Source organism: Dendropsophus ebraccatus, chromosome 8 (genome assembly GCF_027789765.1).
Source record: "Dendropsophus ebraccatus isolate aDenEbr1 chromosome 8, aDenEbr1.pat, whole genome shotgun sequence".
Lineage (NCBI taxonomy): Eukaryota > Metazoa > Chordata > Amphibia > Anura > Hylidae > Dendropsophus > Dendropsophus ebraccatus.
The window spans coordinates 86533081-86552750 of NC_091461.1; the positions used below are offsets into that span (position 1 = coordinate 86533081).

At 40.3% G+C, this 19670-nt stretch overlaps 1 protein-coding gene across 2 annotated transcripts; it reads right to left on the reverse strand.

Annotated features, from left to right (window-relative positions):
- Nucleotides 1–792: 792 nt before the first annotated feature.
- Nucleotides 793–19629, reverse strand: AP3M1 (adaptor related protein complex 3 subunit mu 1). Of its 2 annotated transcripts, XM_069980841.1 has the most exons (11): nt 19538–19629; nt 19289–19419; nt 18638–18880; nt 14444–14719; nt 13523–13694; nt 11129–11266; nt 8847–8932; nt 7299–7432; nt 5331–5538; nt 4127–4271; nt 793–1775 (listed from the first exon to the last, which is right to left on the reverse strand). In XM_069980841.1, the coding sequence occupies exons 4-11, from the start codon at nt 14714–14716 to the stop codon at nt 1675–1677; spliced, it is 1257 nt and encodes a 418-aa protein (XP_069836942.1). In that variant the 5' UTR covers nt 14717–14719; nt 18638–18880; nt 19289–19419; nt 19538–19629; the 3' UTR covers nt 793–1674. The 2 variants fall into 2 exon arrangements, with proteins under 2 accessions (XP_069836942.1, XP_069836941.1); XM_069980840.1 differs by lacking the exon at nt 18638–18880.
- Nucleotides 19630–19670: the final 41 nt, after the last annotated feature.

The following is a 19670-nucleotide window of genomic DNA, read 5'->3' on the forward strand; positions in this document are numbered from 1 at the left end:
TTCAAGGGAAGGAGCGCCATTTGGATTTCGGAAACTGGATTTGTCGCATTTAGGCCATGTTGCATACACAATGCATTTACAGTGCTGCCAAAACAGTAGCAACCCCCACAAGTGACCCCAATATGGAAATGCTACCCCTCAAGGAATGTAATAAGGGGTATAGTGAGCATATGGACCCCACTGGTGAAAGGCACAATGTGCAGTGAAAACGTAAAATTACATATTTTACACTAAAATGTAGGTGTAGCTTTCTCCCGAGCATGAAAATACCCCACATGTGCATAAGTGGGAGCACGGAAAGCCTCCGAAGGGAAGAAGTGCCTTTCGGATTTTGGATGCTGGATTTGGACGGGATAGATGACAAAGGCCGTGTTAAGTTTACAAAGTCCCCATGCTGGCAAAACAGTTTCAATCGCCCGCTCTGACTGTGATTAGCAGCTTGGTGGCACCTGGACAATCGGGCGAGTGACAAGGCAGCCACCAATGCACAGCGGTGATTGGTGCTGTCTCGTACAGCACCAATCACAATGCAATTCCGCGTTACTGGATTCACAAGCTGCAGCTGTCTTCACCCGATCACCATGTGACGCACGTGGTGATCAGGAGAAGTGATGGCATAAATGTATGCCATATGTCATTAAAGAGGACGGGTTCAGGACTGTGTGGGAACCAGAGGAAATACCATGTGTAAGGAAGACCCAACAACACCTGTGACCAGCCATTTACAATATAAATCCTATTTTTAACATGGTATGCAACTATATAAATGAAGACATCAGTTCCGTAGTGAATATATACGTATTTTGTCTTTATTTAGAAATGTGTACAATTCATACCCAAACTGTATTACAAGGAGATGCTGACTTTGGCTTACATCTTCACCTATACATAAAGCAGTGATACATAAGCCTTCATTAAATACATGATGGCACCAATTTTGATAACACAGATTTTAAATAAAAATAAAGGAAAATAACCTTTCCAATACAATTTCATACCAGCTATTTGCTGATGGCACTGGTGAAAAACTCCTTTCACTGACAGATCTGTATATTCTCTGTCATCGAAGGGATTAAGGCATTTTACGTGGAAGAGAGGCAGGAATAACAAAGACAATTCATTACCAACGATAATATATCAGAATACACAATTGTCACGAGGTGGATGTCTGTCTGAACATTTCATAAAAGCACTATAGTATTGTGATACACAAGGAAGAACAAGTGTAAGAGATCCAGTCTGAACTGATTGCTACTATATATACTTGGCCTCAGTAGAACAGAGCTGGGTACTCTGGAGGTATGGAATATGCAATTGCTTTACTGGGTATTTTTGGTGATTTTAGAATATTGTGATATGGATATCTGCTAACTGTATTGTGAAATCAATACACTGACAATGGCAGATAGTAACTACAGTGTATATGTAACTGGCTTATCAAGGAGGAGTATCTAGAGACCCCTTCATGTGTTACTCTTTCACTTTGCTATTGTACCCAGCATAATGAGAAATTATGTGTGGTCCCTTTCTGGAATAGTCCAATTTTTCCCTTTTTATATAAAAGCTTCTTAGCAGCGGACATCTTGTTGGACCTCTAAATAATATTATTTCCAAGGCTGGGTCATTAGTCAACTATGCCTTGTCTGCTCCTCCTTGATGCAGGCACAGCCTGCGTTATGTGCGCACTTGGAATTTTCCTGCTTTGGTTAGATATTTCACTCCCTTGAAAGGCTTGTACCTCTCCCCGTACATATCCAGTCGATTCACTTTTAGTCCTAGAAAAAAGCAATGGAACCAGTATGAAAATCCTTGTTTTGTACCTAAGCTAAAGCATTATAAAATTCAACAATTGTGTGAAAGACTTTGGAAGAGAAGGATTTAGGGGTAGTAATTTCTGCCTTAAAATGAGTCAATAGTGCAAACAGGTGGTAGAGAAAGCTGGGCTAGAGGATAACTAGTAGAAAGAGGGAGATTGTTATCCCGCTGTATAGAGCTCTAGTGCGACCGCATTTGGAATACTGTGTCCAGTTCTGGAGACCTCACCTACAAAAAGGTATTGATAAAAATAGAACAGGTCCAAAGACGGGCTAAAAAAATGGTGGATGGTCTGAAGCATAAAACATATCAGGAAAGGATTTAAATCTACATAATCTGGAGGAATAAAGAGAAAGGGGGGACATGATTCAAAACTTTAAATATGCTAAATGATTAAATAAGGTTCAGAAGGGAAGTGTTTTCAATAAAAAAGTGAACTCAAGAACAAGAGGACACGGTGAGAGGTTAGTTGGGGGAAAGATCAGAAGCAATATGAGAAAATATTACTTTACTGAAAGAGTAGTAGATGTTTGGAACAAACTTCCAGCAGATGTGGTTGGTAAATCTACAATAACTAAGGCCACATTCACACACCCGTAGTGCAGAACGTGGCCGCGGACCGCACTACTGAATGTTCATCCGTAGTGCTCAGTGCTTCACGGAGCACTACGTTCACACATTATTACCCCAGCAATCCGTGCCACAAGAAAACGGTCCGCATTACAACATTGGCTTCATGTTCTGTCCGCAATTGCGGACAGAACAATGGATGTGTGAATTAGGCCTCAATGTAAACCTGCCTGGAATAAACATATATCTATCCTAAGATAATAAGAAGGGACCCAGTGGTCTTTTTCGACTGACAATATTCTATGTCCACCTGAGTGTCCAGATGTTAGGGGGCAGAGGGATTAGGCATGTTGGCTTTTTATATGTCTGATCCTTAGTATAAAATGAGAATTTTCTTCTTTTTTTTTTGCAAATACAGATCTTAAAAGGTCATTCTGATAATAAACAATAGGGACACCTGTGAAAACTTAAACTGTCCTTGTAATTTGCAGAAACATTTGACAAGTCAAAAAGGAGCGCATCATTAAAATGAGCAGGGAGAGACGCCATTTACTTTACAGCTTGCAACAATCTCTATGCACCCCCCGTTGACTTATAATAAGCTGTCTAGTAAAGCTTGGATAGAAATCACTGTGAGCCAGGGAGTAATGTACACTACTGCATGTTTCTCCTTGCTCATACTAATATATACTGAGACCCTGACTGATAAAAACATTTGAAATGTCCCTGTGTATTGTATATTCTAAAATAAAATTAGAGTACATGGGGAGGGGGGGGCCTGCTCTTTATCAATAGCGCTGTGCAGATGACATCGATGGACCAAAGATGAGGAGAGAGAACTTCAACCCTTACTGCTGCCCTTAACGTAAAATGGTGTATAAATAAAAAAATATATATTTATTTTAATAAAATAAATATTAATTGCAACAGAAATTGTAGGTTTATGTTTCATACATCATCATCCATATATATGTTATAATATGCATTTATTTCACACTGTAGATAAAAGGGCTTATTCCACACATTAGCGCTCTTTAGGGTGAGTTCTCATGCACAGGATCTGCAGCATGTTTGATGCTGCAGATCTGCGACTCCACATCTGCTGCAGATCCTATTTCTATTTTTTTTTTAAAGGTCAAAAGGTCATTCCATGGGGAGCTGCTATTGTCTGATGTACTGATGTTATCTATCTACTGGTGTCACATGTCGCTGCAGTGCTGTAGAGATCACTTTACAGCAGCCTTCTCTTATCACCACAGACAGAACAGGAAATCTCAGCTTAGCTTTTTCCCCAGTGGTGAGGATAAAAAGGACAAAAGGATTTTTAATAATATTGATAGGCAATTGGTGTAAACATCACCAAAAATTCTTTACAAATATGTTTAAGATAAAAACATAAGTCAATTTCTGATGACACACTGGCGCCCTTTAAAGCGCCTTTACTTAGCTCTATCAATCACACACCGGGCCATGCGATTGTTTGCTGCACTGTTTGTGAGGATCTTTCTTCACTGTTGGCTGCACATGTCTACAGGACAGGTTACAAATGTCTGTTTGTTGTGGTCTGCTCCAGTCTCTAGAATAAGCCCCCTTTTTCTCCTCCCTACGTCATGTAGCGAGGAAAAGTTTGAATAGTGGTGGTCGCACATACTCACCACTCTACTCAATGTCTTGGAGGCTGACAGAACAAGATTTTTCAAATATGGCTGCTGACAAAATTCATGCTTGCTAAGGTACATACCTGAGATTGCAAACTGTTGGATCTTGAAGTTAATGTTCAAACTTGGGTTTTCCTCTGGTTTTGGTGCACCAGACTGCAGGAAGACATTTCCCTTAAGATTAGGTAACTTTTGTGGAGTTATTTTACCAATATCCCAGGTAAGCACCTAATAATATACAAGGCAGTTAGACAAGGCATGTGGTAAGATACGACCAGAACAGATCATAAACGGGGGGCACACATAAAGGAAACACAGAGACTTAGGCACCTTCTCACGTCATGAAAATCTATCTGTATTTCTTATCAGTAAATCCAGATACATTTCCTGACCCATAGAATTCTATTGGGCTCAGATACCCTTCAGGAGTTTTCCTGAAGGGTGTCCGTTAGGAAAATAGGTCAGGAAATTATAGAACCTGTCTGAATTGCAACAGGGATGCCCCCATTAAAGTCTATGGGAGCACTCGGAATTACTGATGCTTTCCTGATATGCATCTGGAATTATGGAAGCTACAATCAATTTTTTTCCTGATCATGAAATCTTAAAGGAGAAGTCCGGCCAAAATTATTTTTTGATATGTTATTACTTATGGAAAGTTAGACAAATTTCTAATGTACATTAATTATGGGAAATGCACATATATGGCTATTTCCCTTAATTTAGTAGATCATGGAGTGTTAGAATTCTCTACAGTGATGTCACGACGAACTGTTTAATTCCTATGGAGTGTCCAGCAGGGGGCGCTCTATATGTAGAAGTCTATGGGACTTTATTGTTTCTATGGGTGTATATGTAAAGTAATGTAATGTAGTGTATAGTGTGCTTTTTCGAATGAATACATCTATGGAATACTTTGGGGAGCAAGGGTCCTTGCTTCCTAAAGTATTGAATAAATGTATTCAATCAGTACATTAGGAGGGCACCGAGCAGGGAGGGAGACGTCCCGGTGCATCTACCTCCCCCCTCCCTCCCAGCTCGGTGCTGCTGCCGCCACATATACACAGTACTATTCCCCCATCATCTGCTCATAGTATGAGCAGATGATGGGGTAATAGTACCAGGGCCAATCTCCATCATTGGTACGCCCGCCGATCCGCTGCCGCACTGGACTGGACTTTATACACTGAACTACTGCTCCCATCATCTGCTCATAATATAAGCAGGTGATGGGAGCAGTAGCTGGGTTATCGCTATTACATGCCTGATGCCGCCGCTGAGACTTACTTTGGTAACAGGATCGAATGTGTAGGTGCCCTGTGTTGGTGTGAGGTTCATGTTCAGGACAACCTTGGGCATGTGGACAGTCAGCACAATGCTCTCCACAGTCTTGCCCATGTTCTGTTTGGGACCCACAGTGATATCGAATCTTCCACTTGAGCTGTTCTCCTGGAAGCTTATATTGTGTTTTACATATACTGGAATTGCAACCAAGCTAAAAGAAATAAGGATACAAACACATATATTACTGGGTATATATCTAATGTCCTTAATGTGGTCTAGAAACATATCAATATGATTTACAATGGCGGCATATTAGACTAGGCAGACCTGGCTTTACAAGGGTGCATAAAGTCCAATAATAGGTCAATGTCGGCTATGGTAGGCTAGACAAAAGTTACAACACCATTAGAGATGAGCGCTACTCTTCTTTTGCCAAAACTGGAACTGGCCTCCCTGCCCTTCAACACTGAATAAATTAGTAGATAAGAAGATATTTAATGACCCTGTACCCACTTCTACCCTGACACCATAATTTTCATACACCTTAAGGCTGGGTTCACACTATGTATATTTGAGGCTGTATTTGGTCCTCATGTCAGGTCCTCATAGCAACCAAAACCAGGAGTGGATTGAAAACACAGAAAGGATCTGTTCACACAATGTTGAAATTGAGTGGATGGCCGCCATATAACAGTAAATAACGGCCATTATTTCAATACCACAGCCGTTGTTTTAAAATAACAGCAAATATTTGCCATTAAATGATGGCCATCCACTCAATTACAACATTATGTGAACAGAGCCTTTCTGTGTTTTCAATCCACTCCTGGTTTTGGTTGCTATACAGCCTCACAAATACAGCCTCAAATATACATAGTGTGAACCCAGCCTAAAGGGGTAACCGGGGAACAAAAACAATATTCTAAACAATTCCCCTTCCCAATACCACCCTATGTTTAATATACATGTATAACCTATCATGTACCCTTTCCTGTTTTTTTTTTTTCTCATTCTTTTCGGCTTTGAATGTGAAAAATCCTCTACTCTAGTTTCAACTCTGACCACGCTCAGCTCCCTCTCCCCCCACCCCCTCCCTTTGTGGTCTGAGGACATGTGATCTCTCTGGGGGCCCAGTTAGCTGTCTATTGATTTGGTAACCCGACCCGCAGGAGACATCATCTGCATCATCTCCATGCCCCTGTGCTGCTTCCATAGACTTACACGTGTCCCTGAGCCTAGGTCTCTGTAATATGAAATGTTATAGTTCTATCTCTGCTTACTGTCAGTAAATGCAGGCATATGTACCTGTCTTTTTGTCACAGCTCTGTATATTGTAAGAGTTATAGATGTTCTTACAGTCTAGATTGTACTAGAATATTTTCATTCACAGTCAGCAAGCAGAGAACTAAACGTAATCAGAAAGGGTTGCTTGGATCGTTGCTGGGCAGTGATAAAGGGAGGAGTGCCTGTAACTGAGTGTGATCTCGGATCTAGATACATGTGCCTTATTTCCCTCACATCCTTATCTCAGGAATGGATACTGCTGTAATTTTTGTGTTCTAGGAGAAAGACATATATTAGGTGAGGCGGAAGGCCCTCTGTTCATGTTTATTCTCTTACTCTTCTCCCTTCATTTGAAGAGATTTCCTCCTAAGGTTATGCCTTCATTTATTCTAGGAAACTTTGAGTGTTTTGTGTTTGTGGGAACTGTTGGGAGGGGGGAGGGACAGGTGGGGTGGTTGCTGGGGTGAAAATGTACACTATGTTTTTTTGTGTGAAAAAAAAAAAAAAGTTTTAATAAAAACGATCTGATTAAAAAAAGATCTAAACCTAAACTACACCCTCGGTAAACAGATGTACGTTATGCAACACATTGAAACACCATGCACGCACCGGCTCTGCTACACCATGAAGAACATAGTGGTTGATTATAATAAAAATGGTCATATAAATGTCACACCAGATACCTACTTTTGTGAGCTTACACGATATGACATCAACCGGAAGTTTCCGTCTGGTGGAATGAAGGACAGCACTCTCTCAGCCTCCCAGCGCTTAAATCGGACACATGGGTGGAAGCTGGTATCATCCAGCAGCTTAGGGTTCTGCAAACAAGGTGAACACATTACTTCTACACAGACGCAAAATAAGGAAGGAACGCAGCTTAAGGCTATGATCAAGCAACTATTTTCAACAGTCTCTATTTAACGTTATTTACAGACTGTTATTTAATATTGTTTTAACATACATATGCTGGTACATTATTTAAAGTGACACTATCACCCCCTTTGTGCATTCTGACATCTCTACATAGGTGTAAAGGGTAAATTTAGCGGTTTTCATACCTTATTTCATATCATACATCATGGTGCTTGTTCAAGTAAAAAGTGTCCTTTTATCAACTGCAGATTGTATTAAGTGGGCGTGGCCTCACGGCATTACCTCCACTTAGCCCCGCCCACAACTGCACCGTTGGTCCCTCCCCCTTGACGCCCATTGGTTGGGCGACGTAAAGGGGGTGGGGTCTAGAGGTCTAGGGGTTCGGCCAGCCTGTTCCAATGGCCGCTAAATTTACCCTTTACACCTGTGTAGAGATGTCAGAGTGCAAAAAGGAGGTGACAGTGTCACTTTAAGTTAAGGTTGAATGACAGTCGTGTTCAACACCCTTTCGTGTGTGGCTACTTTGGTCCATCGAATTTTGTTGAAAAGACTGTGAAAGGACGGCCAAAAAAATAATCTGTGTGTAAACAACTTAAAATAACGGCCACTGTTTGCTAAATAACGGCCACAAATAAATGTCCTGGAAATTAAACGACTGCTGCGAACAACGGCAGTTATTGTATGCACTGTGTGAACTAACGGACGGTGTCTCCATAGACTTCAATGAAAATCATTGAAGACTCAAAATATTAGCCATTATTTTGAGTATCAAATAACAGCTGTTATTTTACAAAAAAAGATAATGTGTATATATATATATATACACACACAAGCCTCAGGGTTGATCAGCACTAGTCATTAATGCAATAAATAAATCTATAACAGCACAATACAGAAAGTTCTAATGTTACCCACAATCCTTTTCTCACACACTTGATATGTCTTTTTGAAGCCATACTAACTATATAACTTTGTAAAACATTGTCATAAAGAAGATATACAGTATCTCCCCACGTTTCTCCAGATCAAACAGGTGGTACACATTTCTTATTATCAGGAATCCGGCTATAACACATAAGGGGTTGGACTGGTTGTGTGTGTGGCGGGGAAAAGGGGTCTGGGCGGCTGTCCCACTGTTGTAGCCTCTGCTGATTTTTACAGTAGAACAAAGTAGCAGGGGTGCTAGAAAATGACATTCAGCCCCTTTGTCTCCTGTTGACCCAACTTGGTTTCCTTAGCACCTCTGCCACCTATAGTTGCACCCACACCATTTGGACATCAATGCGCTTTGCATTGCTATTAGTATATATGGCCACCTTGTTACCCTTGGAAAGCTAACACATTTGACTTTATTTTTACCATGAAGGACAGTGTAAGATCAGGCATCCCAGTCAGCTTGACACAAGCATCAACGACTCCTTGAATCTCTGCAAACACAGTGGAACCTGGCAGGGAAAAGCAGTAAGGTTAACAAGCACCTATACACGCTATGGTCTGTTTTGCGACTACATGATGTGATGTGAAGGGTGATACGCTGTGAATAAATACACTCTTATTTTTACATATCCATGACTATATTTAAATAGGAAAAAATGTCAATAATTTATTATGGGACTTGTATACAATAAACAGGGAGCTAACCTCTTCCTATCACAATATGGGATGCCACCTCTGTTTTTCAACCAAGATACACTATACAAAACAGAAAAAAACGCTAATAGGTGCACCCACAGATAATCAGAAAATATATCATTTTTATTACACATAAATTCATCCTTTACAAAAAAAAACTAGACAAACAATTAAAAACTCTTAAAAACACCCACATGGGTGAAAATGTACAAAGAAGCAAACATGATAAGTTAAACTTCCATACCAGATCACCACTTGTAAAATGTCATGGGATCCATGAAAAATATAATACAAAACTATATCTACTCCCCCACTGCTGAGAATGAATCCACCTCCTGCTTCCCCCTAATAAAGTGCTGCATGCAAAACCACAATGAATATATTGTATTGTGTATTTTATCATAAAATAAAGTGCTGATACCTCCTATAAACCTCCAAAAAATATCAGGAAACAGGCAGCATCCATTCACACAGCAGTGTAAAATAACAAATAGTATCACATGAGATATCACCCAGGATCCCAGCGGGCTGCTCCAGACCAAACCCTACGCGTATCGTCACTCCAGAATGGTGACCGTCAAAATGACATTTTATGATTATCTGTGAGTGCACCTATTAGTGTTTTTTCTGTTTTGTATAGTGTAATTTATTATGGGAAACAAGTAGCCTAGAAATTATACTGAATTAATTGCAAAGATTTTTGCACTAAAGAGGTTGACTGGCCTGACAAAGTGTGTAAGGGCTCATACTCTGCTGCTCGATCCCACAGTGTCCAGTCCTGGCTAAGCACTGATTTGTGGTATCTTTTTGTCATGGACAAATTGCTCTCGTGGTGGTGACCCACCTTGGCCAGAGACTGACACAGTGTTGAGGTGAAAGCTGGACACTCTGCTCAGCCAGAATTAGGCACCGTTTTGACAGATAGCCCAAAAGGTAAAATGTCCGTGTTCCTTCTACATATGTACTGCTGCAAATCCCTGACAGTCAGAGGATGGAAACAATCAGCACCTCCCTCTGGTCTCATCTGCAGACTTAGGAAATCTGATCACTGGAATATATGACTGCCTTGCTGATGTATTTGGAACATAATGGGACACCTGGAATTCCTCCCAGATTTCACAGTTTTCTCTAATACCTGCACATTCTTTCTTTTCCACTCCCTTATATTCTGATCCTTGTCAGTGCTGTCTTGTCTACGTGTCTCTAATCAGATCCAGCTTCTCATTTGGAAGATCTTTGTTCCTCCATATTTCTGAACAAGACCGGTTTCTAATATTCTCATATAAATTCCTACAGACTCGCCTCAGACTTATGCTTCAACCTTCCTAGAATTACATGTGCTTTCTTGATACTAGTATTGTAACTTTCACCTTTTAAAACTTGTATTTTCCAATGAAAAAGACATTTTAAAAAATTGTATCTGCAAGGGGACAACGTACAGTAGGCTAAAACATGCAAAACCCCATTCACATGCATACAGATTAGTATCAAAATGTAGTCAATAGTAGCTGGGAAATAGGGAGAAACTGGTGAATATAGAAGCCTGACCTCTGATCATCTAATGTTGAGAAATGTAGCTTCTACTTTGCATTACTTATACCGATCTTGAGTTCTAATTTGTCTCTCCTCTGGTAGAGCTGCCTTCGGTATTCTGGTAGCTGGTACTTGTTTTCGCTAAGGGTGTGTCTGTCAGTGTGCCAAAAAACAGTACGCTGCTGTACTGAATACTGCTAGAAGTGACTAAACACTCACTACTTAGACTATAAACAGTAAAATACTGTTCAGAGGTGAATCTATCATATATAAGTTTTTTTCCCCCAAACTACTGTCTTCAATGTCATTTGTATCTAATCTAATCTTTTGTTTTTTTGGCACTTAATACTGGTAGACATGTAGACATTAGTTCATTTTGATATGGTACAATTTGTGCCAAATAATTAACTACTTTTCCTTGGTAAAGTGTCATATTTAGAAGACTGATGATAAACATGTGAAATACAAGATATTACCTGACTTGTCTATGATGGCATCCACTTCTTCAATTACATCAAAATAGGCCTCATTGTTGGTGTATTTGACTCCTGCTCTTCTCCAGGGGATATTTGAGAGTTGTCCAGTTGGCAGGGTTTCCCCCATGTTGCTGCTCCCTTTAAAATAGGATGAATTAAATGAAAAGGTCTGACATCCTTAAGCAGGGAATCCCGCTGATTTTGTTTTCTATTTAATTCTGCTCAGGGCATAGTTAAAGGAGAGGTACAAAAACTGAAGACTAATAAACAACTGAGCTCACCCCTCCTGGTGCCTCCGATGCTTCCCTCCTGGGTCCCATTCACATCAGCCGGTGATCAGCTGAGTGATTATTCGCCCAGCCAATCAGTGACTGGGGCGGGCACCATCCTACTCCCTGACTAGGCAATCGCTCAGCCAGGCCATGACATTTCAGCTGGAGAAGCCGGCTGAAGATATAAGCCGGCTACTGTGAAGGGAACAGGGAACTGTCAATCGGAGGCATGAGGGCGGATGAGCTCAGTTCTTTATATTCCTGCCCCCACCAGACTGCCTGCAGACTGCCTCCATGGGACTTCTCCTTAAATTAAAGAAAAACCATATATATATATATATATATATATATATATATATATATATACACTTCTTGCTCCCCCCACTGCTGCTGGTGTCAATACTCTGCTGCACTGCACTTCCTTGTGCCTGTGTCACACAATAATCTCCCCACTCCGCCAAATAGTGATTAAGGGTGTGTTTACATAGACAGATTATTAAAGTCAAAGCCAGGAACAAACTATAAACACAGAACAGGTCATAAAGGAAAGATTGAGATTTTTCAAATCCATTCCTGGCTAGTAATAAACATTACTTTTCAGAATCTGGTTTCTATTTCTTCAATTAAAGTTGTAATCTTTTTTTTTTAAATCAAATGTTTTCAGAAAGTTATACAGATATGTAATTTACATCTATTTAAAAATCTCAAGTCTTCCAGAACTTATCAATTGCAGTAAGGTAAGTGGTGTATTCTTTCCAGTCTGCGACCTCTGTCCATGTCAGGAACTACTCAGAGCAGGAGAGGTTTACTATGGGGATTTTTTGCTGCTCTGGACAGTTCCTGACATGGACAGTGGTGGCGCAGGAAGCACTGTGTCACACTGGAAAGAATACACCACTTTCTGCAGGACATACAGCAGCTGATAAGTACCGGAAGACTGGAGAAAGCACCCCTTTAATGGTGTTTTTTTAAGTTGTTTTTTTAGCTCCTTTAACCTGAAATAAATGTGTGTTACAAAAACCTGAGGGCACTTGTAGTATTCTAGAACTCCAGTATAATAAAGTGGCACACAGATAAATTGCATTGTTTCTGTCTTTCTTCTCGCCAAACACTCTGATATATCAGAAAATTATAATGCAGAACTGTCAATGTAGTTGTGTGCTTTTCACTACATGCTTCACTAGTAATGGCTCCTTTTTCTCCATGTGCAGAGTTGCACCTACTCTGGAAAGAACAATGTTCTGCTTAGTCACCACTTACCTTTAGCCTTTTGTACACATGTACATATCTAGCTCACACCCTCTATCTTCAGATCATAGAACTAACCCTGTACTAGGTTTTGAAGGGAAAGCATTACTATGTATTGTATTCTCTTTGGACGGTCTTCTCAAAGAGGTTTTACTACATAATGTCCTTCATTATGAGATGAAGAAATCTACAATCAGGTTCACTAAATCCGAACTTTTGATTTGTTTAGTCTTCTATAATTATTCTGCTTCTGATTCCCTGAAATGAGACTGCAAACTTTTTCATTCTAGACTTACCTGGAGAATATAAATACTTTGAAAGTGGATTAAACAAATCAATGGGCAATTTATTGGATTCAGATTTTGGGAATCTTACTGTAGATTTGCTCATCTGTAGTCCTTCGCTGACTTTTAAGATTCTGTTTCTGACATAGTGTCTACCAAGCTTTGTACTGTAAAATCACGATACGTATTTAGGCTGGGTTCACACTACGTATATTTCAGTCAGTATTGTGGTCCTCATATTGCAACCAAAACCAGGAGTGGATTAAAAACACAGAAAGGATCTGTTCACACAATGTTGAAATTGAGTGGATGGCCGCCATTTAATGGCAAATATTTGCTGTTATTTTAAAACAACGGCTGTTATATTGAAATAATGGCCGTTATTTACTGTTATATGGCGGCCATCCACTCAATTTCACCATTGTGTGAACAGATCCTTTCTGTGTTTTTAATCCACTCCTGGTTTTGGTTGCAATATGAGGACCACAATACTGACTAAAATATACGTAGTGTGAACCCAGCTTTAGGGTGTTCTGGACATAGAAGTTATCCTGCCCTGTGTACAATCCCAAGTGCCGGCTGTCACAGACCTGTGAGAGAGTTAACTACAGATCTCAGGATTGTCGGAGGCTTGATCAATTCCTTGAGGATGTTAGACTCTGTTGCCAAAGGAAATCCATTATCCAGCATCTCTTCCAGTAGCTCATACACAATGACCACATTGTCCTTCAGACATGTTTCAGAGCATTCTCCAAAGTAGTCCTGCCAGACAATTAGAGACACATTATATAACCACTCAGAAGAGGAGACATTAATATTCATCAGCTCTCTCCCAGTAAGAGAGGTAGCAATTCTGCACGTCAATGTCTCGCATGTCTTGAAGAGAACCTGTCAGGTACCCATAGCCTTACACACTATGACCTGTCCTATGACCTGACAGGTGACAGCGGTCCAACACTGTTCTCCTCAGCTCTATCATAAGGCCGAAAAAAATGTGGCTGATTTTCAAACAGCATAAGTCACTGTTAAATTCTAAGACTGTCTAGTCTAAGGTTACACTGTCTTTTTGATTATTCCTCCCACTGCTGTGAAGCTATAGTTACAGCCCTGCTTTAAAAGGGTATTCCCACCTGAAGCGTGTTATCCCCTATCCACAGGATAGGGGATAACAAGATGATCACTAAGGGTATGAGGATGCAATCGTCCTGAAATAAATGGAGAGCTTAGCACCTACTGCAGCCCGTGCTCGATTCAGTCTCTATGGGGTAGCTGGACGTTTACAAGCTCATCGCTCAGAAGCGTTCAGCAGACCCCTTAGAGAAAGAATGGAGGACAGGCCGCAGTGCCTGCTAAGTGTGTGAATGTATGATGAACCAAAAACAGTCGGGAAACCTGAAAAAACAAAGGGCAGTCCTGTTTTTCAGGTTTCTGAGCCATTTCATCTGTCTCAATGCAAAATCAAGAAAAACCTGACAGACACTGTTCCCAAAAACTGCAAGAAAATAAGTTACCTGAAATGTGTCAGCAACACGGTGCAAGAATTCAATGACGAAAAGTGGTGTCACTTCACTCTGAATCACTGCCACAAAGAAGATTTTTTCTCTGTAAATGCTGATGAGATAGTGGTGTGGGGTTGGAATGACTGGCGGCACATTCTCAATATCTGCTGCTTTTTCCTGGGCTTCAAAGAAGTAGTCACACACGGAGCGGCTTACAACACTTTTCCAATGCTTCTCTAAGAAAATGTCACTAGAACCATTGATCAGAAAGAGGCTGTGGATCATTTTCTGCAGGAAAACAAAGATAATATTTTTGTTTTTATCATCGCATATATTCATGGATTCAATCCAAAACAGATATCAGCTTCAGAGGCTTCATGCAAGTTGGTAGATAAAGCGCATGGGGTGTTTCTTTGGGCTGCAAAAGCCGAGCAAAGGTCACAAAGTAGCCATTTAAATCCAGGCACAGGGGTGTTAGTTAGAAGGCTATATGCTTCTGCATGTCAGTCCAAAGTCTGTGGGCGTATGCTGCTAGGCCTGGGGGTATTGGTTTAAAGTGACTCTGTACCCACAATCTGTCCCCCCCAAACCACTTGTACCTTCAGATAGCTGCTTTTAATCCAAGACCTGTCCTGGGGTCCGTTCGGCAGGTGATGCAGTTATTCTCCTAAAAACAACTTTTAATCCGGCAGCGCTGTGTCTAGCGGCCGGGGCCTACATTTATATATGCATTAGGCTGGCACACCCTCTCTGTCCTTCATCCCCACCCTCCTCATCATTAGGAATGATCCAGGAACATTTACTGCTGTTTGAGCTTTGCACAGGTGTTTTAACGATCCAGCCCATGTTCATTATGCACACAGGAAGCAAACTGCCTGGAGAATTCCTAATGATAAGGAAGGACAGAGAGGTGGTGCCAGCCTAATGCATATACAAATGTAAGCCCCGGCTGTTAGACACAGCGCTGTAGGATTAAAAGTAAATTTTTCGCACAATAACTGCATCACCTGCCGAACAGACCCCAGGATAGATCTTGGATTAAAAGTAGCTATCCGAAGGTACAAGTGGTTTGGGGGGGGGGGGGGGGGGGTCAGATTGTGGGTACAGAGTCGCTTTAAAGGGGCTGAACTGTGCTAGACTTCTTCAGGTTTTTTTCTCTCGGGAATGCCCCATGATCTTGATCCTATCACCGTCATATTATTTCTAACACTAATAAAACAGGCTGTCTTTGTTAGGAGCATAGCAGTCTGTAGCAGAACAACTTGTGATTGACAGTTATCTCTGTTCACATTGCTAAACTGTGCTATGGCTGCAGCGCTAGTGATACGGGCTGCTTCCCAAACTGTAATATCTATTCTTATGCTAACATGCATTAGAATATACATCAGGGGAGGCTTAGTATCACTAATATGTAACTGTGTTGGGATCAAGGCTGGCAATTGGTTGCAGCACAGAGGCTGTGTAGCCCCTTATGCTCAATACTGCTCTAATACTCAATGTAAAAAATAAATAAATAATGATAATATATATATTACATTTTCTTTAAAGCAAATGTACCATGACTGAAATGGTTATGCTGGAGTTTCCCTTTTATAATGCTTTTTAAATGGAAAAAATATTTCTGTTTACACGGTTGCAGAAATGGTTGGGAGATGCAAGCCTAAATTTCACAAACAGATTTGCAATTAACAGAAATGTCAGGTATTTCGATTACACTAATGGTGCGTTTACACAGACAGATTTATCTGACAGATTTCTGAGGCCAAAACCAGGAGCAGACTATAAACATTGATCAGGTCATAAAGGAAAGACTGATTTCTCCTCTTTTCAGATCCATTCCTGGCTTTGGCTTCAGGAATCTGTCAGATAAATCTGTCTGTGTAAACGCACCATAAAACCTGTTTTGTAAGACAACAGTTGAACAAAAGTTGACCATTTACACAGTAGCAGGTTTCGCTTCTCAGATTATTAATCTTGATAATATATATATACATATTTCTTAGGCTGTCAATCACCATAGTAAAGACATCAGGTGAGTTTCTTTAGATCCTACGTGACCTCAGCTACAAGACTCATAGAACTATATCTTATCAGTAGGTACAATATGAACCTTTGAGACACCTGATAAGTGAGTCCAAAACCGACTGAAAATAATGATTACTGTGCCACTGCTTAACTCTACAATATAGAGATTCTGGTGTGTATATATATATATATATATATATATATATATATATATATATATATATATATTGATTATACATAGGTCAATCTTACAAAAGACAAGTTACTATAAATAGTATATATTTATATATTGCAATTTGGATACATACATATATATATATATATATATATATATATATATATATACTTGCATATATTTGCTATCTTGTAGGCCAGTAGTAGCAGAAATAGGTATTCATGTGAATAGCAGCTGAAATTGTGTCTATTTTTATATAGCGCATAAAGAAACATGATCGCCTCAAGGAAAATTCAGCAGGTGTTATTTTGGGAACATATAGTTTATATTTAGACAGCTACTGCTTCTAGGGAAAGTAAAGCCCATAGCATCATATTCAGTTGCATTTACACTAAACATAACTAGAAGAGACATCTACTGCAGGTAAAACTTCATATTAACTGGAAACCTAACTACAGAACACATACTAACAATAAATGGTGACTGAGGAAGCTTACATAATAAGGATGTGTGTGTCTTACAGTGTCGGACAACATGACAAAACCGCTGTAGCTAAACAGCACATATGTATTGTACTATGCACTTGAGGGTCTTTACACACTGGAAAGAATAGCACTTTATAATGGAAAGTATTACATGCTCCTGTTTCTTGGCATCCCTGGACCAAGCTCTTGGGAGCTTTACTTTATAGGGAATCTGTGATCAGACAAAGTCTATTAATAGAAAGAACCTATAAGATGCTTATAGTAAGGCAATTCAGCAGATGCTACTATATGCTAATTCCAATGCCATACCCTCTGAATAGCTATCAGACACCACATGGTTATGACTGTGACTTCTCCAGCACATAGGTAACATAGCAGAAATGATGTTGTGTCTGTCTGTCAATCGGGCTGCTAATGTTATGTAACTGGCTTATTGCCATGTGAGTTTGAATGATACCCCCAGACCTCTTGCACAAACACTTTTTTTTTTTTTTTTTTGCTGCAGACCCCCCACTGACTAGATTTAGTTTGGAGAAGCGGCAGATTGAGCGCTTCTCTTTCCTTTGAACTCCAAGAAGCTGCACGAGACAAGCTTCATAGACGTATAAAGGAGCTTGGTGATCATTATAAACAGAGATCACAGGGAGCTGGAGAGCATGAGTTTGACATCCCTGCTATATACTATGTGTGAACCAAGCCTTAGGATTTGGGTTGTGGAAAGAATAAGCCCGTCTGCTAAAATGTCCTAAACTGAAATCCTATGTTTTGGGTTTATTTTATTAGATTGGACTTTAGCTTTGCATTTGTGAGAGGTAAATTAGGGGCTGTAGGCTAAGCCATCAAAGAGGCCTAGCGTACTGTAATCTACAGATGCCAAATAGAATAATATTTTTAGTTAAAACCAATTGCAATTATTTTTTTTCTAACACATAAAAAAAACAGGTTAAAAGAGGTCAATAGCTTCATAATTCCTTAAAAGTCATAGTAGTTTTGCAACAGCCAAAGGGTCACAGGATTGACACTACTACATTAAAGGCATTTTCCAAAGCTTTAAAAGTGTATCCTTGGTCCCTGCCTGCACAACCAATCACTGGCCACAGCGGTGTCTCTCTCTGTCAGTGATTGGCCGAGCAGGCCAGACATGCTTTGACCTCTTGTCTTGAAGGTAGGCAGAAGAGATAAGTTTTTTATGGGGGAGACTGATCTAATAATGATATTTGATCTTGATAAAATGCCATCATTGTTGAAGCTCAAGAGAACCCCTTTAAAAAATGTCAATGTTGTTTAAGTTATTTTTGCAGAAGTAAATAGTACAGGTGATTTTAAGAAACTTTGTAATTAGGTTTATTAGCCGAATATTGCATTTTTATCATGAAAAAGCAGTTTGAAGCTCTCCCCCTGTCTTCATGGTTCTCTATGGAGAGGGAAGGAGTGGAGAGGGATGAGGCACCAAAACAGGATAACAAAGAGTTAATTTACAGCTACATCACCGAGCTATCTCCTCTGAGAGTCAGCACTGACCTCTGAAAAGCGGCTTTTACACAGGTCCTGCTGTGTAATCCTTTGTTCTCTGCTCTCTGCTGGCGACTAATCTCCCTTCTCCCCCTCTCCATAGGTTACACAGGGATTTGCTGATAATGAGCAGTGGATGAGAGAGTGGGGGGGGGGATATCCTGGGAAAAGGCTTTTTGAATGCAGATAATGGCATATTTGCCTAATAAACCCATTTACAAAGTTTCTTAAAATCGCCTGGACTATTGATTTCTGCAAAAAAAACAAAAACCAACAGTGACACTTAAAAAAAACCCAACATAAGCATAGCTACACCTGGTAAGTTATAGAAAATCATCAATGACAGGTAAGAACTGTAAGTGCATAGTATAAGATCTACATATAAAGGATGTGTACAGGGAGATACTTCTAGATACAATGACAGGACAAGCCACTAAGTGTCCCCATAAAGCTTCCTCAGAGTCAGTCTAGTCTATGGCACTGATCACTGACAGGCACCCCATGTAAAGTACACCAGTCCATCTAGCATAATATATATATATAGTTTCCACATATTAAACTGTTCTGCTCCAACCATCCAGAACAATCACAACTAATGGCGAACTACGAGAAGACATCACACGGGAAGTTCGGCGCCGCCGGGACACCGTAATAAATTACCGATATCAATCAATTGGATGCAGCAGGAAGTGAAGGGTCCTCCTAAGCCGCTTGACACATCATCCAGCTTCGCGTGCCTCAACAAAGATGGCGGACAGGCCCCCAGCCGGCATAGCTGCCCTGACCAGCGTCTGAAAAGAAACGATTTATTTTTTTAACAGTGATGGCGTATTGATACAACTATTGTTGTGACCCACTATGCAGTGTATAAGCAGCACGAGTCCATTAGTATAGGCAAGTCACCGTCACCTCTTTTATGAAAAATATATATTTATATATTAAACGTGACAGGCGCTTATTGGGACAGCTCTCCGGGCCCTAGTGGCAGTTGCTAGGTAACTAAAGAAGGCCGCGGCTTACAGGAGGGGCGTGGTCAGTGTAG

Coding starts and splice junctions, on each gene's coding strand:
- AP3M1 (XM_069980840.1), bottom strand. CDS start 14,716: ATGATCCACAGCCTCTTTCTGATCAATGGTTCTAGTGACATTTTCTTA. Junction 13,695..14,443: donor GTGTTGCTGACACATTTCAG/GTAACTTATTTT, acceptor ATTGTCTGGCAG/GACTACTTTGGAGAATGCTC. Junction 8,933..11,128: donor TGCCATCATAGACAAGTCAG/GTAATATCTTGT, acceptor TTTCCCTGCCAG/GTTCCACTGTGTTTGCAGAG.